This window comes from Syngnathus floridae, chromosome 11 (assembly GCF_059516105.1).
Source record: "Syngnathus floridae isolate MCC-2025c chromosome 11, RoL_Sflo_1.0, whole genome shotgun sequence".
Classification (NCBI taxonomy): Eukaryota; Metazoa; Chordata; class Actinopteri; order Syngnathiformes; family Syngnathidae; genus Syngnathus; species Syngnathus floridae.
Genome location: NC_142423.1, coordinates 832,828 through 859,762, shown reverse-complemented (window position 1 = coordinate 859,762; position 26,935 = coordinate 832,828). Strand labels below are relative to the sequence as shown.

Below are 26,935 nucleotides of genomic sequence, written 5' to 3'. Positions count from 1 at the left end.
GAGATAAGTATAGCTGTTTCTGGTACTTTTGTGTAGTATTCATTCTTGCATTTCCTGCTCTTCAGTCATTCAAGTTTGGTTTTATGCATTCAGTTTTTTTAATCGTACCAGATTTTTCGTTTGTAATTTGATTCAGCCAGTAATAACTTTTGGTAATTCCACACATTTAAGGTTAGCATTTTATGCCGATTACTGGTTATTATATTTGTTTCATGATGACACTAGACTTTAAATTGCAGTGTGATCATTCCATAAAATTTCTTGGCTGTTTCAATTCAAGTGGTAAGCAGAGCAACAATCATGGAGAGAACGTTCACCTTTATTAAAAATAATTTTAAAAAAAAGCGTAAGAGTCAAAACCAGCAAGAAAACAGGAACATTGTACAGCATGCATCTTTTAAGGACGTGGGGGCGGTCTCAGGCCGGGAGGGGGTGGTCCTGCCACAAAAACAAAACAGACAGCAAATGAAGGATTCCGCTTTGGGATTCTGCCGCAGAGGCGCGTACCTCTCATGCCGGGAGGAGGCGGCCTCATGCCCGGGGGAGGCATGCCCATGGGAGCCCCTCTGCCCGGGGGCATACCCATGGGAGGACCCATTGGGGGCCGCATGCCAGGGGGAGGACCCATCATACCTGCGCACAAGAACCAAGCACATCTTAGCTACCCTATCAGGGTCCCATATAAGGACACATCAACTCAAATGCTCATAACACCATGCACCCTGTTCTGAATGTTCGTGTTGTCCATTTACACTAAATCTGCTTAAAAACAAAATCCAGAAAACCAAACTACTGTCGAGCTGGGCTTTGTTGACTGCACATCACCGACTTGACTGAGCAGCCTTCATCGTTTTATGATTTAATTAGCAAAGTATTACAATTCTCTGGTGGGGGTGCAGGGGTCCCTCTTCAAAACCAAGCAAAGACACCAAACGAAAGCCACACTTACCAGGAGGCGGGGCCCCGCGCCCCATCGGAGGCGGGGCACCTCGTCCGGGCGGATACTGCGTGGGCGCCCCCGCAATGCTAGCGCCTACGGCAGCGGCGGCAACTGTCCCTCGGCCCTGTGGCGTCATCACCTGCGAGACAAACCCCCAACTCGATCAGCAAGCGAGTTCCAGCGGACGCCGTCGCAGGTGCCTTACCTGCTGCGAAGGACCACCAACTCCTCTGACTGGTCCCGCCAGCCCGGCAGGGGCCTGGGGCATCGGTGCGCCAGCCGGGACGCCGCGGCCCGCCGCCCGTCCCACACCAGGGCCGCCGGCCACGCCTGCCAGAGGGACGCGGGCGATGCCTGTCTGCGGGGTAAAGGCAAAGGACAGTCAATGGAAACAAAGTCGAAGGTGCAAATGCTGAGAATGAAGTGCAAACGTGTGGCATCTGGGTCAAGTGCGGTGGGCAGGCGGGCAGCACTTCCTTACGTCTTTGGGTGGCGGGCCCTCCACAGTCATGGAGACCAGGTTCTCCCCTCTCAGCAGGACCAAGCCCAGGACACGCTTCTCCTCCCTCTCGGGCTGCTTGGAGTTCTTGGGCCTGTGCAGGCACACGCATGTTTGTGCGTAGCTTATCACGCACGTTCAGAGGCGGGGCAGCGCTTACTTGATCTTGCGGAATTCGTCACAGTCGCATAGGATGAGGTTCATGTGCTTGTCGAAGGCCTTGAAGGTGCCAATGAAGATGCGGCCGTCCTGCAGGATGCACCTCATGCGGAAGTCGATGTGCTGCAGCATCTTGCTGCTCTTGCCCACCGTCTGAACAAAACAAAAAAACAACCGCATCACTCGCATGCACGCAGTAAACTTTTGAGTTTCTCATTTCGTCAGTAGCCAGAGAAGAAAATAAAATCACAATTCGATGTACGTCAAAATTAATAAATAAAATTAAGTCCAATTAAAAAATCCAGCCATCGATCAATTGATCATTGCACCTCAATCTATGGACGCTTTCATTAGTTGGCACGTAGAATTCAATTAATTGGATGATAATATATTTACATCCCTTTTAACCAACAACAGGACCTTCTTTGAAATTGCCAGCACAGAAAACGTACATTCGATGATGACGACGGACTTCTTGGTTCAGTCTGTCAGAAAATTATCAGAAAGTCTATCATGACAAATAAAACCAACGCTGCTTTTATGAATGATGACAAACTGGAGATTCAAATGAGGCTGAAAGTCTGATGATGAAATTCTGAGAGCACTTCGTAGCTTGAAATGACTATCAAAACAGATATCGAAACTTGTGACCGTGAGGATGAGCGGTTCAGAAAATGAATCATTGAATTTTAGTTGTTTCAAACATATAAAATATACATCAATCAAATGAAGACAAATAAAATAAAAAGCAAAAACAAGGGGAAAGTCATTTGAATTATGACTTTGCATAAAGACTACGTATAAACAGAGAACGATCTACTGCACAAAATGGGCAAAGTTTACTTGTTTGAAAAGGACTGGGAAGAAGACAGATTTACTTAATCCCACCCCCTATCCAATTTAAGACAAAAAACAAAATTTGTAGTTACCTCTAACAGCGTTGTTACTTTATTGTTGTCCGTGACTTTCCCATGAATAAAAAGGAAGGAGAAAAAACTTAAAAATTAAAGTAAAAAAATGCCATTAATTTATGAAATTTCAATGTGTTCGTAGCTCAGAAGTGTCAATTCTTTAAATTTCTTTTTATACATCACCATACTTGAGCATTGTTTTAGGTTTTGACTCATATTGTTCCAGAGTTTAACACCTGCAATGGAGATACAAAAGCTTTTCCTAGTTAATTTATGTTTGGCTAGAGTAAACTTGCTGTCATTATCCCTTAGTTTTTCATCACTGTTTTGTAGGTTAAACTGCTTTTGAATTTTTTTTAGGGAAAATTCTTCTTCACTTTGAGCATGATTTGAATAGTTTGATAAGCTACCAAATATTTGAATTTAAGAATTTGTGATTTAAAAAATTGCTTGTTAGTATGTTCAAGGTAATCGGATTTGTTTATAATTCTAATGGCCTTTTTTTGTAAACGCGTGATTTCTCCTGAGCTTTTGTAGTTGTTTCCCCATATCTCTGCGCAGTATGGATAGGGAATAGTTGAACCCTCAGTAGGGGAGAGCACTGGGAGATGTTTGCTTGCGTTTCGAGCGTCACCTTGACCGAGCAGTTAGGAGCAATGAGCAAGTCCTTGTTGGTTTCATCGGAAGACATTTTGACCCGTTCTCTTGCAAACTTCGCATTTGCAGGACGAAGACATTTGGCCGACTAGCCGCCATGCTAGACATGTTAGCACGCACAAATCACGAGACAAGTCCGGAATTGGACGCAAATCGTCATCGTCTTCCCTTGGTGAAGACTACGGGTGAATGTGTTTAGAACGCAAGCCCACGTGCCCAAGTTTGACGGACCGAGCGAGCCTTCCGGCTTGCCGCACCAAGTCGCCATTATGCGGCGTCCCTCGGTCAATTGAGTGGCAAACTGTGGGCAAAATGACGGCAATGGCCGTTGCGTTGAAGACTTCGTCGGCTTCACTTGAATGTGCGAACGCACTCACCATGTTTGCGGTTTAGATGGCTCTGATTGACCCCGGATTCCGAGTACCCCAAAAATGCAAAACGCTCCTACTCGAGACGCTGGTAACGGCCGCCCAAGTCTGAATGAAAGAGCCTCGCCGGAAATGACGTCATCTAATGACTAGTGTTGGCAGGTGAGTGAACGATTCGCTCAAAAGAATGAATCTTTTCAGTGAACGTGAGTGAACGGATCACTTCCTGAAGTGATTCGTTCTTTTTTCAGTTCGCATGACTTCAACCAACATGCAATAACGTAATTTATCCCACACAGTAGGTGTCAGAAATGCGCATTGAAGCTCGTGCCACCTCGCCGTATAACAAAACGAAGAAGAAATGACGTACCTTCTCTAAATTGCATTTCCCGTTCACCAATGAACGGATCTGTGAGTGAATGAGTCAGTGAGCGAGTGAGTGATTTGCATTTCCAGTTCATTGCGAGAACAGATCAGTGAGGGAACGAGTCCTGACTTTCCCGTTCGCGAACGAGTCAATGAGTGAACTGCCTTCCCGTGCATCAACGGATCAGTCAGTGAACATTTGCGTCGCCTGGCGTGAACTAAGTAAGCCAGAATGTAGATTTACGATTTACTTACTAGTTTACTAGTTTTTAAATAACGTGTATGCATACATACGCCTAAGTATTGTTATCCAATATAGCTACTGCAATTTCACATTAGATTGCTGGTTTGAAATGTACTTTTATTATTATTATTATTATTATTATTATTATTATTATTATTATTATAAACATTTATAAAACTTGTCTGGTGTTTTATTCTTTGTTTTTATATTCGCCAATGAAAACATAAAAATCAGACATTTGGTTAACTGCTTTATATGACAATATAACAACGTGTTTTACGTTGCTATATGAGTTGGTGTCCCCCAAAATAACAAATGTCGGCATAACGGTTTTTTTTTTCAAACTTTTTATTCAAACACAAACACATACGGTATAATAACACCATCAACTACAACCCAAGAAATACAAAATTAAAACATCAATGTCGGCATAACCGCTATGCCTGGGGGGGCATGGTGCGTTACCAAGGGGGCGCGTATGACACCAGGGAACATGCTTTTCATTTGGCTGTACTCGATTAAAGGGTAATTAGACATCCACTGCAGTAGGTGGGAGTGGCGGTATCACTGTAAGAGTGTGCGCAAGGAGTATTTGCTCTACAGTGTAGAGCGCACGGAACATACGCACACACTGCACAGAGCAGGTGATAAAAAGTGCAGTGGGACACCATGGAAAAATATTTGACAGGGTTGAAAAGAATAGCGGAGGGAGACGGAGATAAGAGAATTGAGAGTCACACGAAAGCTAAGACAAGGATATATGACGAAGCGTAGTAGCGCTCGGCTTCAGTGTGACTACGATGGGAGACGAGGAAAGACCAGTGTGTTTACTGTGCCTTACAATGTTGGCAGCGGACAGTATGAAGTCAAGTAAATTAAGGCGGCACTTTAAAGTCATTGCACCCCAATCATGCTGACAAGATACTTGAGATTTTCCAGCGAAAACGGGCTGAATATTGCCAACAATCATCCCACTTTGTGAATGCTACTTCTGTCAATCAGCAAGCACTGGAAGCATCATATAAAGCAGGGTACCAAACTGCTCAGTGCAAAAAAAAAAACCCCACACTATTGCAGAAGAGCTGATACTACCTGCAGCCGTGGATATGGTCTCCGTCATGCTGCCTCATTTTGATTGAAAAAACAGCAGAAATTGTTGTATTCATTTTTGTTTTGTAGGTTAAAATGTTTTATATATTGTGCTCCTGAATTAATGTTGCTAATTACTTTGAATTGAACATTATTTACAGTGATCCCTCGCTACTTCGCGTTTCGTTTATCGCGGCTTCACTACATTGCTGATTTTTTTTCCAAATTAAAAAAACATTTAAAAGCCTATATAAAACTTCTAAATTGAGGAAACCTTTAGGACAATGTAGTATTGCTCCAAATGTTCGTTTATATTCCTTTAGACGTCCGTTTTCGCATGTTAGCACGATCCCGAATTAGCATCTAACTTGTTAGCCTGTCCAAGTACTTATTGTTGGTGACCGTACTTCTCGGATTTGACTTATTGCGGGTGGTTTTTGGAACCAATTATCCGCGATAAACGTGGGATTACTGTATCGCTGTTATTTAATTTAATATTATGTATGTTTATTATTATTTTATTGTATCTTTTCAGCATAAAATGGCAATTGGTCAAGAATGTTTATAGTTCAAATAATTATAATTTATTTTTCATTTCAGGCAGTGATGCACATTGAACCTGTTCTGTTACAGACTAAAAAAACAATATTATTAATAAAGTTATTTATTGTAAGTTGATCTTTCTTGTTTATTTAGTTTTTGTTTTTCTTTCATGTTAATAACATGGGGGGCGAAATGTTTTCTTCTCCCTAGGGGGGGCATCACAGAAAATGAGAAGCACTGGACGTGTGTCGGCTGGCATAGCAGCAATGCAGTCTGTCACTCACTCGTGAAGCTTCACGAACGACCAATCAGCAGCGAGCAATAGATGGAGGAGGGACTTTACGAGTCAGTGACATAATTTCCCGTTCACGAACGAGTCAGTGACGCAACTTCCCGTTCACGACCGGGTGAGAAATAGTTGCCAACGGATCAGTGTGTAGGTGAATTACCCAAGCCAATTATTATTATATATACTACATTTTTATGTAATTATTTTTTTGGGGGGTGGTGTGTAGTTGTATTGTTTGTTTCCACGGGATGTTGTAATATAGAGAAAAATGTGTGCATCGCCATTGTCGACATTACCGTGGTTTACTTGATTGCTTTTTGTCTGGTGTATTGTGAGGTGTATTGCTTAGTTGTGTGTGTTATTGAAGTAAAAATAAAAATAAAAAAATAAAAAACGGGGTGTACGATTCGTTGAACGTTTCGTTTGGACGAATTTTTTGAGTGAACTGATTCTAAAGATTCAGTTCACTTAAAAGAACAGGACACCTGCCCATCCGTGCCGCGCAGGTTTGCTCTCTCACAACAGTCAAGCGATGCAAATGCTAAATTAGCTAATCATGGCGAAACGAATGAGCAGCGACACATCCACTCGCCGAGCCAAAATAAATAAGAGATGCAGCAGTTCTTTTAAGATTGAATGGCTGTCGGAGTGTGTGCAAATACAAGAGGAAACGGTGAAACTGGGTGAGATTTTCTCTTTTTCGAGTGAGAAAGGTCTACGATGCGAAACATGCAGTGAAGCCAAAGTGGCAGGCGAGTTTACGGAGGGAAAAACATGGACTGAACGGAAGTTTGGCTCCCTCAAGCGTCACATTCAGCAGAAATGTCATTTGAAATCTGTTGGAATTGTACATTATTGCGAGAGAGCGCAAAAGACTGACAGAAAAGGAACGAGCTGTCACACAAAACAAAATCTGACCCCGAGCAAGTTAAAGTTCTCCTCGGCAATATTTAATTTTTATCTCATTCATTCATTCATTCATTCATTCATTCATTCATTCATTCATTCATTCATTCATTCATTCAATCTAGTGTTGCAGAGTGTGCACAGGGAGCTTGTGTGTTTGCACAGACACTTGAACAATTAGAGGGAACATTGCTCAGGATAGTAATCATTTTCAAAGTGGCGGTATCAACATATGTTGATGAATTTAACTGAAAGTATGCCAAGCATAGAATTTGGGGCGGTTACCAAGGATCTAATCGTTCCTCCTTCCTTGAAAGATAGATTGTCATTTATGACATTCATTTCATTATTTATTTTTTTTTTTTATTAATATTTATTTGATTATTTATTAAATTCTACTTCATGATATTTACATTAATGATATATCGCATGTAAAGGCATGTTTATTTAAATTTATAGGGTTAGGGGTGTGGAGGGATGTTTTGTATAAGCGTTATATCGTGGTAAATCAAGTTCAATCGCAACTTCGCAACAATCTTAAAATATTTTGACGCATATTCTGTTCTAATAAAAAAAAACTTTTTTTGGGGGGGGGGCTTGGAAGTAGTCTCCCAGGGAGTAATTCAGTGAAGAACCGCCACTGCCTGTTTAAACATTTTTCGTCCTCAAAATGTGTCTATTTTTCACATCTGAACTTTGACAAGAAATTGAGGTGGAAATACTGTATTGGCCCGAATATAAGACGACCCCTTCTTGTTCAAGACTCAAGTTTGAAAACATACTTTTTGAACACCACATTTAACTTTTATACAGAAAATAATTACAGTACATCTGAAAACAAAAAGATTATAACAATATATTCGAGAGAAAAAGCATGTTATTTTGCCTCAAATCATGCAAAAACTGTCTATCACATCTTAATAGCTGAACATTTAAATATGTAAACTAAAGTGCAATCACATTTGTAAATGAATGGCTTCTTGTTTTTGAAATGAAAATAAACCAATCTACTGTGATAAAACAACAAAATTGCAATAACTGCATTAACCATCACAGTGAAGTCTAACTGTAACTGTACTTGTTGAAACAAATCTGAAAATGGAAAAACATTGCAATAAAATAATGCAAACTGCTACCGCTATTGTTGGGGAGCCTGAGGACTGTATAGGGGGTTGGCAATAACTGCATTAACCATCAAAGTAAAGTCTAACTATAACTAGTCTCAAAACAAATCTGAATAAGGAAAAACATTCCAATAAAATAATGCAAACTGGTTTAATCTCTTAACCCACTTTTTGCCAGGTTGTCGCTACGTTTCTCCATTTTCCGTTCTCTTATTTTCTTTTTTCTTTCTTACCGCTATTTTTTGTTTTTCTTCTTCGTGCTACCGCTATTTTTATTTGTATTCTTCGCGACGGGTTCGCTTTTGCTCAGGCCACCACAAAAGAAGGGAAGAAACGCTTTCTTATCCAATATCCAAAATATAAACGTGGAGGACATGTTGTAAGGAAGATCATGAACAATGCAACTTACGGTAATATTTCAAGTTAATCACATATATTCATGGATTGAAACCAAATTATTTGTCCAGCAACTTTAGGTGTTCTTCCATCAAACTTGTATCCACAATTTTGAAATTCCACTTTAAAATGTTTTAATTAATTTTTGAAATTTTTATATACTTATAATGGGAATGCTAAAATTGCCTATATCTTGCAAACGGCTGGTCGTAGAGCAAAAATTAGCAAAATTTGGGCCCATAGGGTGTATGTGGATTACATAGAGATTATATTTTATGTCGGAGATGATTTGACCTTTCAAGTTCATATCACATACAGGCTATGTGACAGAACTGATTGAAGAAGTCATCAAGTTGTGTAACACTGCACCAGCGGATCGCGTTCCACCTGGAGATCTACCACCATTTTTATCTGCTGACTTCAAGAAACCTGACAAGGAAGCTGCAATTCAAGAACATTGCAGCAGGTTTATGTAAGTGACCAGGACACTTTATCTGCAGCATCAACCAGGATTACCCAGTCTACATCCGGCCATGGAGTGGCAAGTCATAATAAAGACACATATACAATGACTCGCATATTATTGTCACATGGAATTATTTTATTCTTACACAAACTTATCTGTACGTTTAATGCTTTCTTAGCTAAAAAACACATGTTTTTTAGATTACATGTTTGCTAGTTGAAATCCAACGTAGTCCATACCAGGGAATGTCTGTCTTATTTTATGTACTGCACATGATGGTAATGGGACGCGAATGTGGCGCCCTCGGTATCCCCAGCACCATCTAACAAGTTGTCTGTATGCACAGAACCGGTTACGACTGAAATGAAACAAAATAGAAAATATATATTAGTAGTATGATTTAAATAAAAAATACAGGCCATGTGGTCCTATCTTATGAGCAGTATTGTATCAAATTATGTTATTCATTTTTCATGAAATGAACAAGTACTGTAAAACCAAAAATATTTGAAGGCCTTTATTTCACAAGTTTCAGGATGAAGAATAAAATGCCAATTTTATTGGGCGCAAGCTAAAAGAAATTACCATGATTCAATTTTTTTTCAGAATGGTGATTTTAGAAATATTAACACAGTTTTGGTTTTACAGTAAATTTACTAAATTCATTGACAAAAATAGCAAAAATAACAAAAAAATATTTTGGGTAACTCACTCATTCACTGGATGTGCAAGTGCACCATGCCGTTCACGGTATGCATAATAGGGTACCTCCAGAACATCCACATTCAGGCATATTGCATCAAAACCACGGCCACCAGGACTTTCAGTGATGCAATTGGTTTGCCGATCTTCCATCTTTTGCCGCATCACCTCGATCTCGTGACAGCAGATCGACTCCTCCACAGTTGGCATATTTGTGCAACTGCCACACTGACACCACTCTGTATTTTGTAGACGGCCTATGTCTTGTATTGGCCATGGCACCTCCGTTTGCATTGCCATAACACCGGCATCGGCATTTCCATCTTCCTCGCCTGACGAGGACGCCTGTGCCCGAATTTCTTCCTCCTCGTACGGTTCAAACCTGTATGGTTCAATACCCCTGTTGTTTTCTGGGGCATCGCTGTCAGTTGAACTGCTACATTCATCATATTCTGCGTCAAAGGAGGTTTCTGAATCGGATAAAATGATGCTAATATTGCCGCTAGAAACGGAGCTGTCGCTATCATCTGCCATGTTGTTTGGGTTTGTTGACATCCGGCTGTACAACTTGTGACGTCACAGTAATGGCGCCGCCTTCGTGCGGGACCCGAGCGATAAACTGGCATTTTATTTCAGCTTTATTCTTAGTAATCGGTGTCCATTTTTAATTTCCAATGGAGCAAATGTGTTCACTTTATACATTCTATCAAATTCCGTTCTAATTGAAAAAAAAAAAAGGGATGTCCCTAGCACTTTAAGTTCAGCATTCGCTTTAAAGATTTCTGAAGCCATCTAGCGTTGTGAATGGGTATGATATCTAGACCCCGATTGTAAGACGACCTCACTTTTTCAGTCTTATTTCAATGCAAAGAAACAACGTCTTATATTCGGGCCAATACTCCATCTCACAATAGAAGGCTGAATGTTAAATATTGATTTCAAAAGTACCTAATTAAATGTGACTGATAGTGAGCTACAAGGAAAGGAGGATACATTCCAAGACATTGCTAGGACATGCACCCCCTATTTCTGGGAAGGACATGGAGATATGAAACTCAACCTGGTGACTTGTACTATCCCCCCCCCCCCCCTCCATGTATAGTGAAAATTGTGTAATGATCGGACTACCAGAAGTGGAGTTATGGGGGGGCATTTTAAGACAGGGGCGTTTGTTGCACCTAACCAAAAATGCACCCCCTATCTATTTTAGGTTAGGAAGATCCTAGTACTAGTTCCCCGTGTGTAATTGTGAAAATTGGACTACCAGAAGTGGAGTCGACTGGTTCAGGGTGTCACCCCCGCCTACTCGCCGAAATCAGCTGCGATAGGCTCCTCTCCTGAGGATAAGCGCATGGATGGACATCCACAATTTCCAATTTTGTTTTTCCAATTCACAACTATACTAAATCCACCCCAAGCCAATTAAATAAGGCGAGCCTTCTGCTGCAGACAGGCAAGGGTTGGTCTGACTAGAGAGCGCGCGACACGACACGCGAAGGAAATAGGACAGCAACTACGTCGGGAAGCTCTCGCCATTCAGCTTTCTCTCCTTTTTCATTTGTATAGGACTGGAAACAGCTCACTTCCGATTGTACGCGCGTGACGTTCCCGAAACCGTGCTTTCTTTTTGGTCACGTCTAGCAGGGGGCGCCTCGCGTATCCCGTTGTTTAATGCTGCGTTCGCGTTAAGTGGGAAGTCGGACTTTTTCGATTTCCAACGAGGACAAGAAAGGTGCACAAGAACATCCCTTTGAACTGGGAGGTCCGAGTTGCCAAGTCGATATTACGCCCGTTGTCATGCAGTACTGCGAGTAGATAAATAGTCAAGGGACTCTTTTTATCATATCCTCCCACACGCGCGTTAGCTAAAACTAGCTGTAAGTCGCCTGGATGCATTGCTATATTTTTTTCCCACGGGGAGGCACAACTGCGGTCAAGCCAGCCGTCTTTCGTTTTCTCGTGGTCAAACCAGCCGCTCTTTAAAAAAAAAAAAAGCGTGCCACTATTATAGGCTTTACGAGAAAAGCAAGCCGAGGACTCACAAAACAGCGCAAGATGTCTTCTAATAACAAATGTTCGGTGAAGATTTTGACTCGGTGCTTTGGTTTTGATCTGGGTTGTTTTCATTTCAATTTCATACACTGACGCGCGCTCTCGGATTGTGCGCTTGTGTTTGTGCGCATGCGCAGAGTACCGTCACCGCTAATCCTCTTAGTGCGCGCAGCTGCGCGCGTCGCGCTAACTATCCGAATGCAAGGCGAAAAGGACGACGGTTCAAAGAGGTGCTGATGGTGATCCATCAAACTTGAAAGCTGATAGTCTTAATGACTTTTCATCCTTTTCTTTAGTGACATCATGTGGTGACAACGCCTGCACGAAGACGGTGACTGGGTGAACCTTGTGATGTCATGTGGACGCTGACAGAAGATGAGAAGACTGGCGTAGGTAAGTGCCCCCCCCCCCCCCATTATTGATGTTTGACATGGAGAACAAACATGCTTGTTTCATGTCATGTAATGTTTTTGCCGCCATCTTTTGACGAGTCAGCTGAAGGACTGACCGAATGATTATGCAAGTGTACTCAAATGGCTCGAGGGCCCATTGCAATGTTGTGTTGGTGCACATAAAAACGCCAGGAACGAGGCTCAATGAGTGAGCTCAATGAGTGAGCACAACGATTGCGCGGTAGTGCACGAAGAAAAAAAGCTTTTCACATTTTCTCTATGCATTCCTCGAGAGAATGCAAACGAGAGAGCTTGGAGTCACTGCAATAAAATGAGAATGATAACTCTTGTGGTAATTGTTAGAGATTTTCTCACTCAAACAATATTTTGCAAGAACCACACGGTAGACAAGCAAGTTCTTTTAGACACCTGCAGGTGGAGAGTTCACTCACTCCAGAATGAAGTCTGAACCCTCGTTCCTGCGATGGGATATTTATTAAGAGAAACAGAGTGGGGGTTTGGGTAAACTGGCTAAAGCCCTTGTCCTCTAGTCTAAACATGTCAGGGGATGTTTTACGACTTTGTGATAAGGAGGACAAGGTAAGGTATTTATTACCTGTTGCATTCCAACATAATCCTATGATAAAGATAACCTGGAAAACCCTAACATCTCCCTCCTGATTTATCATATGATTATGTTACCCCAAACAACAAGACAAGTAAAAAAAACATATATACTTATAACGAAGAAAGTAGAATGGTAAAAATAAAAACAACAAACAATGATAGCAACACTTTCTAGTGAAGATGAGGCATTACCTCAATACCCCAAATCAAACTCATTGTGTAAGCGAAAAACCTGCTGGCCAGATGTTATTAGCAGGAAAATTCTTACACGGCCCCGTTGCCACAGGTGACCAGAATGCTATCAATAATAAAAAATAAAAAGAAAAACACAGAAACAGTACATCATTGTATCCATCACTTGCGAAGCATTTTCGATGGTCAAATCATCAAGTTTCTGTAAAACATGCTCAACAGAACAGCATCTACGCAATCCACGTTTCATTATCGTCATCACATCCGTCATCTCTAAGAAGTTGTATATGAACCTGGGCTACAGTAGAGGACACAAACTTCGACACAGCAGACTTCAAACATGGGATAACGCAGGTCGTAAACAAGCACAACACCACCAGCACAACAAGCACAGGAGACAGCAATTTCAACAGCAGTTGCCACCAGTTGCCAGAGAATAGCCATGAAAAGAAATCAAACTGATGTGGGACCTTGTCTTTAGACATGGCCTGCTGTAAGTTCTTCAGCGAATTCATGGCGTCGTTTATGTGGGTGTCATTTTCTCCTGGTATGTATGTGCAACAGGAAGTCCCAATGATGTGGCACACACCACCTTGTGCTGCCGTCAACAAGTCCAGAACCATCCTGTTTTGCAAGACCATCAGTCTAATAGCCTGAATCTCTCTATTTTGTCCATCGTTAACTTGCAGTGAGCGATTCACAAAGGATTGAAAACGATAGTTCAGTGTCTCGATGAAGAGCGATAGTTTCCCAACCCCAATCTGAGGAAAGAGCGCAAGGACAACTTTGTCTCCGACGGACCATACTTTATGGTCATCTGGAACATTCGCACCCCAGACAGGGTCATGAGGGTCAAAGGTTGCAACAGCCCTGCGTCGACGTCCAGTAGAGTTATGTGCTCCTGTCAACAAATGGTGTCGTATCCTGTAGGTGTGGTCTGTCACCCACACTGGTGCACACACTCCTGTCCAGTTGGCGGGCAGCATCGGATAAACCTTGTGACCACAAAGCCACCACCCATTCTGTATGAAGTATGTTCCATTCGATGGTGTAGCCATGTTGGTGGGAGAGCCCTCACCACCTGAAATGGCTCTCTTATCTTGACACTCATCGGTGATGTCCAGAGCTCCCATCCAGTTTCCTCCTGGAGAGCAGTCGTCGTTAATGCAGACGTGGGTCTTGTTACCTTGGATGTAACATGTGTAATTCACTCCAGCTGGTCTCTCTGTGTAGGCCACTTGTGGTATTGTTCGTCCTTTAACAGTCACATTGAGATTTGTCCAGAATAGCTGATCACAGGCACCGTCAGCAAGCCCAGGGCGGTAAGGGTCGGCATCCTTGACTGCGACGGCACGGTGCTGATATCCAACTCCTCCCATGGATGCCATACATTTTGCTTCAGTGACATTCATTGCTCTGGCCTCCAAGCGAACTTGCGTGGAGGAAGGGGGGAGTTTCGAACACACATAGCATCCCTCCTGTGTGTGAGCTCTCACAGTGAACCTGACATACCGGTACCAAGTGTTGGTTTCGTATGGGTTTCTGGGGTCCCATGACCAGTCCTCAAAGTTCTCATCATGTGACCATCGTTTACCACGGGCAACATTGTCATTTGGTCTGTTCAGATGAGTCAATAGACCATAGCACGCTCCAACCACAACGCAGCAGAGGATCCATCTGGCATATGGAGCCCCGTTGCTACTAGGATGGCAGAGACACTGGGACATCCCCTCGCCTAGCGGAGTGGGGATCGATGGATTCTTCACCAACATTGAGACGCCTCACCCTAAACGATGAAGCCCCTTTGTAGTTAGCCTTCCCCACCACTCCGAATTAGGGGTCCAGCACTCTCTGCAACTTGCAGTGGCTGAGGTGAATCCAACTGGGCCGTTGAGAAATTTTAATCGCCGTGGGAGTAGCAAGCAAAACTTGAAACGGTCCCTCCCACCGTGGGCTGGCCCAGTTCTTTCTTTTGATGACCTTGATGTAGACCCAGTCTCCTGGATTGATGGGCTTGTCCACCTGTGAGGGAGAGAGATCAGGCGGCAGTAAATTTGCATTTGACACATCTTTCAGTTTGAGCGTCCTGATAAGATAATCTGCCAAGGTCTGTTCTTCATCTGCTTTTTGCAAATCTGCAGGGAACACTGGTAGTCTATATGGTCTCCCATGTATGATTTCAAAAGGTGTTAGTCCTTCTGAAGTGGGAGTAATTCTCATATAGAGCTTCACTAAGTCGAGGCACTCTGGCCAAGGTCTGCCTGTTGTTTCCATGCATTTTTTCAACCTGCTTTTGATGGTAAAATTTGCCCGTTCAACCAGGCCTGCGCTCGAAGGATGCCAAGCACAGTGGTTTTTTAACGTTATTCCAAGGTGTACAGCCATGTTCTGCACAACTTGGTTCACAAAGTGTGGACCATTGTCACTGTAAATGGTCTGGGGGATGCCATGAGTTGGTATGATGGTTTTGCAGATGGCTTTTGCCACTGTTAAGGCATCTGCACGTTTAGATGGAACTATTTCCACCCATTTGGAAAATGCATCAATCATCACTAGGCAGTATTTGTGAGGTCCACTTTGTGTGAGTTCAATGAAATCCATATGCATGATTTGAAATGGATAAGAGGGTTTTGGAAATGAGCCTCTCTTAGATCTCATGTTTCCTTGTGGATTATGTTTCACACAAACAGGACATGCTTTACAAAAATTTTTTAAGTAAGCATCTAAACCAAAGGTAGTGAATTGTTGATCTATGATGGTCTTCATCCCTCCTGTCGACACATGGCAAAGCCCATGTGTCGCAAGCGCTGCTGCCTTAAAAAGTGATTTTGGTAAAACAGGTTTGTCATTGATGCGGTGGATATTATCTGTATCCACTATTGCACCTTTTGTTGTCCACATTCGTTTCTCCACCATTGGAGCATTGCCCTGCATATCTGCCAGTATAGTCTTATCTATGAGTTGTGTGTCCTCTGAACCCATTAAAAAAAATTCATGGCCATGTCTCCCTGCAGCTGCTTCTTTTGCAATTTTGTCTGCTAATCTGTTTCCATTTGAGACTTCATCTCTGCCTGTGGTGTGAGCAGCACATTTACACACAGCTAGTTTAGCAGGTAAAAGAATGGCCTGCAACAAGTCTTTTAACAAGGAGGCATGGGTAACCGGCTTACCGGTTGATGTTGTCATCCCTCTGCGCTCCCATTGTTTCGCAAAATAGAACAAAGTAGAAAACGCATACTGACTGTCTGTGTATACAGTGACTTCCTTATCTTCCGCTAATTGACAAGCTCTTGTTAGAGCAATCAGCTCAGCAGCCTGTGCTGACCTGGTGTATGGAAGCTTCTCTGCTTCAACAATCTGGTTTGGCAATTTCACAATTGCATAACCACTTTGATTGTTTCCTTTAGGATCCTTTGAACATGATCCATCCACAAACCACTTTTCCCCTTTATCAAGCGGCGTGTCACTTAAATCTTCTCTGGGCAGCTGTAGATGTTCTGTAGCATCCAAACAGTTATGTGGTGTTCCATCCCCTGGCAACGGAATCAACGTTGCTGGGTTAAGGACTGTGCACCTCTTTATCACGATGTGTGGTTGTGACAGAAGTACAGCAGTGTAGGACAGATGTCTGGCTGGTGACAAAAAGTTCATTTTGCTTTGCAGCAGCAACACATCTACAGCATGTGGAACTAGCAGCTCCATTTTGTGAAAGAGCACCACATCTGCAGATTGTCTCACTGCAAGCGCTGCCGCGCATACTGCTTGAACACAGTCTGGCAAAGACAGAGCCACTGGATCCAGTTTTTTTGAATAGAATGCAATCGGTCTTAGTTTGTTGCCATGACCCTGCAGCAACACTGAGGTCGTAAAACCATTCCTGCAGTCTGCTGTTTGCACAAAGGTTTTATTGTAGTCTGGCAAGATAAGAGTTGTGGTTTCTACCAGAGCCTGTTTCAGCACTACAAAAGCATCATCCGCTGCTGGTGTCCACATGATTTTTTCTGTCATTGTCATGGGAACTCCATGCACAATATCCAGCAGCGGTTGTGTTTTCTCCGCATAATGTGGGATCCATGCTCTGCAGTAATTGCAGAGCCCCAAAAATGACATCATTTGTTTTTTTGTTTCAGGTTTCGGTGCATCTGAAATAATCTGCTTTCTGGTACTTTGTATCTGTCTTCCAGAAGCCGACAAAGTGTGACCTAAATAGTTCACTTCCTGTCGGACCCATTGTAACTTATTTTTGTTCACTTTATTCCCTGTTTTGCAGAGATAGTGTAACAATGCTAAGGAGTCTGTCTTGCAAGCAGCTTCAGTTTCAGAGGCTACCAGGAGATCATCTACATAAACTAGAAGTTGGCTTTTGTTTGACATCTGAAAATCAGCCAAACAGGCCATGATAGCTTGAGTGAAAATAGTTGGACTATCAGCAAATCCTTGTGGCAATCTGGTGTATGTATAGCTTTGTCCTTTAAAGGTAAAAGCGAACCAAAACTGTGAGTCTGGGTGAATTGGCACTGAGAAAAATGCATTGCTGAGATCAATTACTGTGAAAAACTTCTGATTAGGTTTCAAAGTGTTCAGAAGTGTGTGTGGGTCAGGCACATTGGGTGCTCTTGTTTGCACTGCATCATTTACTGCTCGTAGATCTTGTATCATTCGCCAATTAATTTTGTCGGCCTTTTGGACTGGAAAAATGGGAGTGTTGCAAGGAGAATCCGAGCATTCCCTAATGATTCCTCCTGCCAAAAGATCATTTATAACAGGGGCAATCCCATTTATTGCCTCCTGTTTTAAAGGATATTGCTTAACTCTCGGACGCCACTCTGATCTTGGTTTGATCTGTACTGGGGAAATGGATTTTAAAAGTCCTACATCAGATGGGCCCTTGGTCCACAGTTTTTCAGGAAGCCCATCCAATTCCCCCTCCTCCTTTTCATTCAAACAAATGTCAACTAGTCAGGGAAGCGCACAAGCGCCTGTTCTGCCCACAGCCACTTCACACACTGTTTGCTTCCACACGTCACAACTGGTACTGTAGCTCCACCCATCACCTCTGTCCTCATAATCAGTCACAGATCCAGCAAGTTTAATTCGGGAACCCACATCTGCCCACGTTATACTGTGAGGTTTAAACAATGAGATGTGGGGTACAGCTGACAATTTGTATCTGTCTTTCTGAGGAGCGGGCAAGAGTACAGCAGCAGCCGCAAATGACCTGCGATCAGTGTACAGAGCAGTGATTGTTAAAGTTACTTCTGTGTCACTGAGAAAACTTCCAATATAGTCATCTTGTGGATCAGTGAGAATATTCATGGTGACATGTAATTCAGTACAAGTCATTTCTGATTCAGGTTGGGACAATTGTTTTCGAGCTTCACTCAGCAATCTGCTTGGGAGTTTAGGATTTCGTTCAGGAGGGATGGCATAGGAGCAGCAAATCTGTTCACCTGCTTGTGCAGCATATGAGTCCACATCTCTCACTCTACATGCTCGCATGCCATCCTTTACTGGAATTATTGCAATTCCCAACCGAGTCATCAGATCTCGTCCCAGCAGGTTTATGGGACATTTTGGAGATAGGACAATCGAAACTGAAACCATGCTTCCAGTTTCCTTATCTCTCACTTCAACTGGATTAGAGATACTCTCCTTGTGTACCTGCCCATCAGCAGATTTCACCCAAATAGTATTTTGGGAGGCTTTTAGATTTGGGACTTTAGTTTTTATCACGGTTTTACAAGCCCCGGTATCACACAAAAACTCGACATCACTGCCTCCAATGTTTAGAGTAACATATGGTTTTTCTTTTAATGCACTCAGAATGTCCCATGCTGTATGGACATCTACTATTTCTTCCTCTATAGGAGCACCAGAGGTCAAAGGGGGGGGATCTAGTCATGCTGAGAATTTGGGCTTTCCTCTGCCCCTTCCTGCACCCTTTGATTGATATTGTTTTTTTCTAAAACATTCCTTTGACCAGTGGCCACGTTTCCCACAGTTCCAACAGTTGTCAGTATCTCGTGGGGGTTATGAATTATATGGCGGCCTGTGACCTTGTTGGCCTCTACCTCTTCCTCTGCCTTGCTGGGACCCTTGGAAGAAGACTGTTGTATCTTCATCTAGTTCATCATCATCATTATCTAGATGAAATACATCAGAACTTTTGCCTTTTTTGATCACTTTTTCAGCATGTCTGGCCCATTGCATAGTTGTTGTCACACTTGCAACGTCCACTTCCACCAAATGTTTCCTCACCCAGTTGCCTATTTCAGGGCGGAAATTAGTGAGGAGCGCGTTTTTAAGCTGTTGTTGATAAGCACTCTCAGCTGTATCATTGAATGGGATGCCACTATGCACCCTGAATTCTTTTTCAAATCTCAAACGAAAATCATCAGTATCTTCGCCAGGCTTCTGTTTTATTCCTGCCAAATGACCATAATTCGCTCGTCTTTGAAATATAGTTCGCACTCTTTGCACAAGACCATTCCATTGTGCTGCATACTCCCCTCCCAATTGATTTTCCTCAATGGGATAGGGAAAAGGCCCTTGAATATTTCTACCTGTATAATTTCCTCTAACCTTCGCCCAGTCTTTTCCCAAGGAGGACATTGCAGCTTCTCCTGCCTCATGTCCATTCAGTCTATAGGAATGTATAATTCCAGCCATGTCCTCTGCCCATTTATCTGGGTCTTCAGCAACAGGGGTAACCCCTTCAACTGCTTTTCTTGCCTCTTCCAAAGTCCATGGCCGGAAAACATATGTATGTGGGAGTTGGCCTTCCCCTACATTAGGGTTTGGCACCTGTATCATTGGGCATACATCAACCTTGTCTAAATTTTGAGAAAATCTAGCAGCAGTGGTCAAACTTCTTGTTTGTACAGGACTCCTACTAATGTGACCCTGACTTCTTTTGCTGTTATATGGGGGGGGGCTGCAGGTTTGTTAAGCTTGGATACAAGTTTTGTGTACGAGCGGAAGGCCCCTCTTGCTCCTCTACTTGAGCTTCGGCTGGAGCCGTGGCCGCGGCAGTGCGCCTGCGCACTGTGGCCTCATTGTCTTCCGGCCTGACAAACATAGTCTCAGCCTCATCACCTTTCATCTTTCTATCTTTTGTCTTTTGGATTTGTTCTCTTCTCTCTTGTGAAGCTTTTAACCACATTTTAGCACAATCCAATTCTCTCTCTTTTCTTTTCTTTTTCAGTCCATTTTTCTTTTTATCCACACTCTCTTCCAAAACATCAACTACTATCTTCCACACTTCAACTCTCAACTTCCCTTCTACTCCATACTTTTTCTTCCACTTTGGCATATATTGCATACAATTAAGAAATCTACTCGCCATGTACTTCTCATCTCCGTCAAGAGGTAGAGATTTACCGTTTTTATTTCCCATATTAATTCTAGTAGTTTTAGGTTATACAATTTATTTTTTCTCAAAAATATTATTATTATTATTTATTTATTTATTTATTTATTTGAGGATCCTCAATGCAGGTTTAAATTGACCTTTCAACAAATTACTAGCCTGTATTATTGCCGTGGATCAATGCTAGAACTGCTATTTAGTCAATTTATCCTATCAGTCACACACTCAATCACACAAGTTATCCCTGCCTACGCGAAGTCCTCCCTTTCTGCATGAAAAGGGAGCTGCTTCATCCAGTGAGGGGACTCTACAACACCCCCCACCTTCCCTGGGAACTAAAGACAAAAGTCCTTGTCCCCAGCCCTGCCAACGCGAGGTTGTACTCTTTAGAATAGTGGTCGTCAAATAATGAACCACGGAGGTACTGAGATTTTATAACAGTTTGAGAACCACTGCTCCAAAAGAGACACCTCATCCAGAGGGGGACTCTACAACACCCCCTCCTTCCACAAAATTTACTTATTCCTGTGCACTTCTACCTTTTTACGCGTTTCACAAACAACAACACAATCACAAACAACAACACAATCACACAACTTCAGGCCCTTAACTTACTTGTCCCCTGGTTCGTTGCACTGCCGGGTCCCGTCAATCCACCTCTGTCAGACGAAGGCAGACCTAAGATGCTGGCCCAGCGAAGAATTTCCTTCCCAGGTCTTTCTTTACCAGGTCCGGCTAGTGGACGCTGGCCCGTCGACGGTGTGCAGCGCGTCGTCCTCCGTCAGCCAGATGATGGGTATGAGAGATCCCGGGTTTCGGCACCAAAATGTTAGAGATTTTCTCACTCAAACAATATTTTGCAAGAACCACACGGTAGACAAGCAAGTTCTTTTAGACACCTGCAGGTGGAGAGTTCACTCACTCCAGAATGAAGTCTGAACCCTCGTTCCTGCGATGGGATATTTATTAAGAGAAACAGAGTGGGGGTTTGGGTAAACTGGCTAAAGCCCTTGTCCTCTAGTCTAAACATGTCAGGGGATGTTTTACGACTTTGTGATAAGGAGGACAAGGTAAGGTATTTATTACCTGTTGCATTCCAACATAATCCTATGATAAAGATAACCTGGAAAACCCTAACAGTAATGATCATGTCAATAATTGCAAACACTCAGCACAACAATGATCCTGTGTCATGCACATGCACCCAATGACCATGCAACCTCAATTGTCGGCAAGATCTTCATGAGCTCAAACAGTTTCGTGGTGAAGCTCCACCAACGAACTGACTTGTGCTTAATTGTTCCTTGGATTTCGATTTACAACTTGCCTGCAACAGCATGCGGTGTGTCTTTTCCTTTGTGCGTGTGTCCAGATGGTCATACACTCAGAAAGTAGAGCACTGGGCTAAGCCACTTGAACACACATGGTGTGGGTGTATCCCTTGTTTGTACGTCTTGTGGAACGTGCCCATGAAACAAAAATGAAAAAGAATGCTGACACTAATATCTTTATTTTGTTCTTGAGATGATGACAAGGCTTGAAAGGGTGAAAATGAAGGAATTCACTTTTTTGTAAGCTAGTACACAAACGCGTGTTGACACGTGCACATACAGGCATATCCAGGTCAGTAAATTTTATGTGATTACATTTACAACAGTCGCCTGAAGCGCTCTTTTTTTACTCATTGGCTTAGCAGCTTCTGAGTAGGAAATTATTTTTTCTTTGCAACAAAAAATTCTAATGAACCCACAGTCATATTTTCTTCCTCAGAAGTATCATTGCAGATCAACAAATGGTTTCCCACTAGATGGCCAGCTTGCTTACTTTCTGTCATGTCTGCCATTTTGCTTTCACTGAAATTGGTTCTTAATTTCATGCAAGTCTCACTACCAAGCTCCTTTATTTTGAAACCAATACAGCACAAGATGAATCATGAAGATATGTGCATACATTCAGTGCATTCATTGCTTCATTGTTGCACATTTGCAACGTGTTACGGAACCTGTACCAACGGATGCCACATGCTTTATATCCTATCGTTTGTCCAATTTCGTTGTACCTGTTGCACAATGTCAATAAAGGCATTCTGTTCTATATATTTGAGCAACAGTCCATACTAGGGCCATTTTCCTAGCACTGGTGTTTACTTGGTTTTTAATCCTTCTTTTGTCCAAACACCAGCTGCTGCTGGACACGCCCTCTTAAAATTCATTCCAAAGCATCCTGCTGCTATACAACGCGCAAAAATTTTCATAGCATCCTGCTGCCATACAATGCGCAGATGTTTTGCTCATGGCCTCATCCTCATGGTCGCCACCATCATCATCATTGCCATTACCATCACCATTGTTAGAGTGGGGCTCACTCTAACTTATTTGCAAGAACCACACGGGAGACAGTATGCCCTTTGAGCACTTGCAAATGGAGAATTCGTTCGTCACTATGCAAGTCTGACCTAGGCCTCTTGCAAGAGCATATTTATTGAGAGAAACAGGGTGGGGGTGAGAGTGGACAGGATGGGGCTGAACCCCTGGCCTCTGGTCAAATCATGGCAGGGGGTGTTTTACGATGTTGTGTAAACAGAACAACTTACTTCCTCAGCTGCTGGTCAATCAGTTCAAAGGATCTTATCACTTTGTTCTACTACTTTGTTAAGACAGGACAAGTTTGGTTAATTATTACAGGTTACATTCCAACATAATCATAATATCAAACTAATCTATCAACCCTAACAACCTTCATCATCCCGCCTCTACCACTGTCCCGGTGGAAAGAACTCTCTTCCTTTTGTACAACTCGAGTGGTGATTGTGGTGGCGAGCGAGCATGAGCGAGTCTCGGCTGACTCAGGTCAAGGGGCAGTGCATTTGCGTCGCCCAGCAAAAAACCCACTCAAATGGCTCGTCGGACTCCAAACTCTTCTTGGGCACATAGGTGCCGTCTCAGCTCAGGCTTCTACCCCGAGCTTTGTAGGCCACCAATTAGTGCTGCTCCCAGTCACGCCCGCTGAGCCTTTCCAGCGGGGATGCGGACGGATGGCAGGGATGCGACACGTGAGGTCTGTTTTAGAAATGAATTGGCATTCAGATGCTAGCGTCTTTTGCCTTGCCCTCTTTTTGTGAGAATGATAGCGCATCGCACACGCGAGTGGGCGAAACCAAGAGCTGAGTAAGCCCAAACAATTTGAGCAGGATTGCTGATTTAAAAGCTGGGACGAAGCCAACCTTTGTAACGTGGGATGAACGAAAAACGACAAGCCCAACAAACCCCCTGAAATGTGGACAAGCACTCGCCTTGCCTCACCGACTGGGCCTTGTATTCCCTACGCAGCCATCTTCAGGTTCCAGAGTGGCCTGCCTCATGCGTTGAAATTGGATCTCGGCGAGAGCGTTGGCATCCTGGAGAAATGCCAAGGTAACTTTGAGTTGTGAAGTCAGACGTTCCAATTTTTGTTCCTCTCCTGTAGTAAGTGAGTCCATCGATTGTCCGTTCCTGCTATGGAATGATCTCCAACTGGAAAGAAGACAGTGCTCCATGTGGCGTTCCACTTGTAAACCGTCCCTTTTTTGCGCCTTTTTAGGGTGGTTCAGAGGATTTTCCTGCAAGAAGACCGATGTCAAAGTAAGAAAGTGATGCCTGCCTGCCTTCCCTTGCCCCCCCCACGCGCCCTTTCGTCCTTGTCTTTCCCATTCAACGGAAGTCCTTGTCTTTATTAATCAGACTTTTTGTTTCTCTTGCTACAGGGAATTTTTCCATGCAGCTACATTCACGTGATGAAATACGCCCTCAGCAGCGACGGGTACGACCACCCCGATGAAATCCAAATCAAGTAGTGCTCCTCGACTGACTGGCTTCACCGAGCAACGTGAAGTCCTGTTCACAGGACTGCGAGCAAAACTACCGTATTTTTCTGACTATAAGTCGCTCTGGAGTATAAGTCGCACCAGCCATAAAATGCACAATAAAGTGAAAAAAAACATATATAAGTCGCACGGGAGTATAAGTCGCACTTTTGGGGCAAATTCATTTGTCAAAATCCAACACCAAGAACAGACATGAACCAGCAACAACAGGCTAAAGGATGCGGTACGCTAACGTGACATATATACAAATGAGGAGCTGAGAATGGGCCTGCCGTAACATTCAAAGTTATTCAAATAACTATTACATAAATAACACGTTTATCAAACCATCGGTGTCACTCCAATTCATGAAGCTAAGCAAAGTTACAAGCTACAACACAGCTATAAGCTACGCTACAAAGCTACGCTACAAGCTACGCTGCAAGCTACGCTACAAGCTACGCCGAAAGCTGCAAGTGACAAGCTGCAGAACAGAAAACAACATCATGCCTGGAGATAGACACAAAGGTCAATCTTGGAAACGAGGAACCTCCTTACGACCAGCATTGACAATTCTATCTGTGAACATCGAAGGGTTCTACTCTGCAAAACAAACAATCTTAGCCGCCCTGCACAGCACTGGACCTAGCAGAGTTTATTGAGAAGGGACTTTATTGTGGCTGAACCACATCTAGCCAAGCCTTGTAACCAGGGCTGTGGACTCGGACTCGGGGACTCGGACTCGGTCGGACTCGGTCATTTTTGCCGGACTCGGACTCGGGGACTCGGACTCGGTCGGACTCGGTCATTTTTGCCGGACTCGGACTCGGTGCTGATTTTGACCGAGTCCACCGAGTCCGACAATAAAAAAAAATACGTTCAATTTTATTTTCATCATTCTGCTGAGAATGCGCGTAGGAATACTGTCCACAGCCCTGCTTACGATGTACCAATGTCAAGGATGATTATGTCACCCAGCTTATATCATTATTTTGATTTTGATCTAAATTAGCCTTGAATAAAGACTAAGCAGTCACATGAATTAACAGAAAAAATGGACAGCAGGACTCGGACTCGGACACGGACTCGGACTCGGTGGTCAAGAGGCCGGACTCGGACTCGGTGCAAAAATCCGACCGAGTCCACAGCCCTGCTTGTAACTAACTGCCTTGTAGCCACGATAAGAAGAACTCCAATTCATTAAATCCATTGATCGTCCTTTATGTAAACAATGCCGCGTATGCGCCGGATATGCGCCGCGCCGCTGACATCGGACTCGTTGTAAGTTGCATTTCTAATTATTCCACAGACCCATATAACGATATATAAAGTATATTTCAAATAACTATCATATTACAACAATATTATCAAACCATCTGTGTCACTCCAAATCATTAAATCTATCGATCATCTTCCTCGTCCTTTATGTCAACAACGCTGCGCGCGCGCCGCAAGTATCTATTATATAACTATATTGTAGCATTAACAAAGTACCAGGAAAGACGTGGGCTTGGTATACGGCTCTTTATTTAACAAAACAAGAGTTCAATGAGCCAACAACTACTGAACTGTAACGATAAAAACATATACAAGTTGCTACACGAAATAAAATATATCAAATAACTATAACATAAATAGGTTTTTCAAACCTTGTGTCACTGCAAATCATTAAATCCTTCAAACGTGGGGCCCTTCGTCATCTTCGTCATCCCGTGATTGAATCCTTTGTCCTTTATGTAAACAACCGCCTCGCTGCTTACGTCACTTTCAGTTCAAATGACAGTAATCCCTTGCTACATCGCGGTTCGTTTATCGCGGTTTCACTGCATCGCGGATTTTTGAATTTTGAAAATTTGTAAAAAGATTCACATATAAGTTGCTCCTGAGTATAAGTCGCCCCCCCCCCACCCAAACTATGGAAAAAAAACGCGACTTGTAGTCCGAAAATTACGGTACTGCGAGCAGGACTGCTCTGTGACTTGAGCGCATGCAAATGCAAACGTGGCACAGCAGGAGAGAGTATTTGAACTTCTGTTGGTCATCTTGAGAAAGCGCAATGAACCAAGCGAGCGATGTTGCAACAAATGACATTGCAGGTGCATGGCACCATCGCTCCGACATTCCATCACCACCGCGTTGCCGTCTTTTGTGTATACGGGGAAAACCACTCGTCAGGCTTCATTTCGTCACCCGCAGGCTCAACGGTACGGCGACGCCTGTTGAAGACGCGCTTGTTGCTGAGGTGACGTCCACGCTTCGGGAATGGGCGCCGCTGTGGAAGCAACTCTACGTGGTGAGGGCCTTTTTTTTTTTAAATGCACCAAAACGTCCTCATCTGAGTGCTAAACAGTAAGCTTTCCCACGAGCACGTCTCATGCGAACCTGAGCATGTCACATGCAAACTCTTTTGACCCATTGAGAAGCACCGACGGCGTGGTACGCTTCCTGACGAAGGTCTGCCCTCGAAAAATTTAAGGCACCTACGCAATCGACTTGACATTTTGCCCCTTAGCATGGTGATGATGTGATGAAGTAGACTAGATAAATGCCACATCCAAAGGAAATTGGAATGAACGTCCCTATCAGAAACGCAAGGTGGAAGTGTTCTTCCAAGTGGCTCACGTGATGTCGGAATTGATGGAGCTGAGGAAGCAGCTGGTGACAGCGCAGCTGGCGGAGCGAGACAAACGAGACATCAAACGCCACGTGGCCACCAGACTGGACTGGGGAAATGAGTGAGAGCTCCCGCCCCCGCATTGCTCATCCGTCTGGCTGGCGTCCTATCTCTCGCTTTCGCTGTCTC

At 43.4% G+C, this 26,935-nt stretch overlaps 3 protein-coding genes across 22 annotated transcripts in view; 1 reads left to right on the top strand and 2 right to left on the bottom strand.

Moving 5' to 3' along the window:
- Nucleotides 1–301: 301 nt before the first annotated feature.
- snrpb (small nuclear ribonucleoprotein polypeptides B and B1) lies at nucleotides 302–3,704 on the bottom strand. Its single transcript, XM_088390791.1, has 7 exons — nucleotides 3,544–3,704; nucleotides 1,600–1,751; nucleotides 1,422–1,533; nucleotides 1,146–1,298; nucleotides 950–1,079; nucleotides 508–633; nucleotides 302–438 (listed from the first exon to the last, which is right to left on the bottom strand). The coding sequence occupies exons 1-7, from the start codon at nucleotides 3,544–3,546 to the stop codon at nucleotides 398–400; spliced, it is 717 nt and encodes a 238-aa protein (XP_088246917.1). The 5' UTR covers nucleotides 3,547–3,704; the 3' UTR covers nucleotides 302–397.
- A 5,360-nt stretch (nucleotides 3,705–9,064) lies between these two features.
- On the bottom strand, nucleotides 9,065–10,714 carry LOC148390240 (uncharacterized). The gene is made up of 2 exons (XM_088388820.1): nucleotides 9,670–10,714; nucleotides 9,065–9,315 (listed from the first exon to the last, which is right to left on the bottom strand). The coding sequence occupies exons 1-2, from the start codon at nucleotides 10,212–10,214 to the stop codon at nucleotides 9,159–9,161; spliced, it is 702 nt and encodes a 233-aa protein (XP_088244946.1). The 5' UTR covers nucleotides 10,215–10,714; the 3' UTR covers nucleotides 9,065–9,158.
- A 435-nt stretch (nucleotides 10,715–11,149) lies between these two features.
- The window catches only part of LOC148390239 (dedicator of cytokinesis protein 3-like), a 34,663-nt gene continuing 18,877 nt past the window's right edge, over nucleotides 11,150–26,935 (top strand). For 5 of the 20 annotated variants that reach the window (XR_015861178.1, XM_088388812.1, XM_088388806.1 and 2 more), the window contains exons 1-6: nucleotides 11,420–11,941; nucleotides 12,008–12,104; nucleotides 23,757–23,911; nucleotides 24,034–24,089; nucleotides 26,329–26,425; nucleotides 26,719–26,867. Coding sequence is in view for 17 of the 20 variants with exons in the window: in XM_088388812.1 (XP_088244938.1) it covers nucleotides 12,068–12,104; nucleotides 23,757–23,911; nucleotides 24,034–24,089; nucleotides 26,329–26,425; nucleotides 26,719–26,867 (494 nt within the window). In the remaining 3 variants the exon portion in view is untranslated. Of the gene's footprint in view, nucleotides 11,392–11,416; nucleotides 11,942–12,007; nucleotides 12,105–23,620; nucleotides 23,705–23,756; nucleotides 23,912–24,033; nucleotides 24,090–26,328; nucleotides 26,426–26,718; nucleotides 26,868–26,935 lie in introns of those variants that run through there. The other 15 variants (XR_015861179.1, XR_015861180.1, XM_088388807.1 and 12 more) reach the window with 10 other exon arrangements.

Coding starts and splice junctions, on each gene's coding strand:
- LOC148390240 (XM_088388820.1), bottom strand. CDS start 10,214: ATGTCAACAAACCCAAACAACATGGCAGATGATAGCGACAGCTCCGTT. Junction 9,316..9,669: donor CTTGCACATCCAGTGAATGA/GTGAGTTACCCA, acceptor GTTTCATTTCAG/TCGTAACCGGTTCTGTGCAT.
- snrpb (XM_088390791.1), bottom strand. Junction 1,534..1,599: donor GACGAATTCCGCAAGATCAA/GTAAGCGCTGCC, acceptor GTGCCTGCACAG/GCCCAAGAACTCCAAGCAGC. Junction 634..949: donor GCGCGGGGCCCCGCCTCCTG/GTAAGTGTGGCT, acceptor TCTTGTGCGCAG/GTATGATGGGTCCTCCCCCT.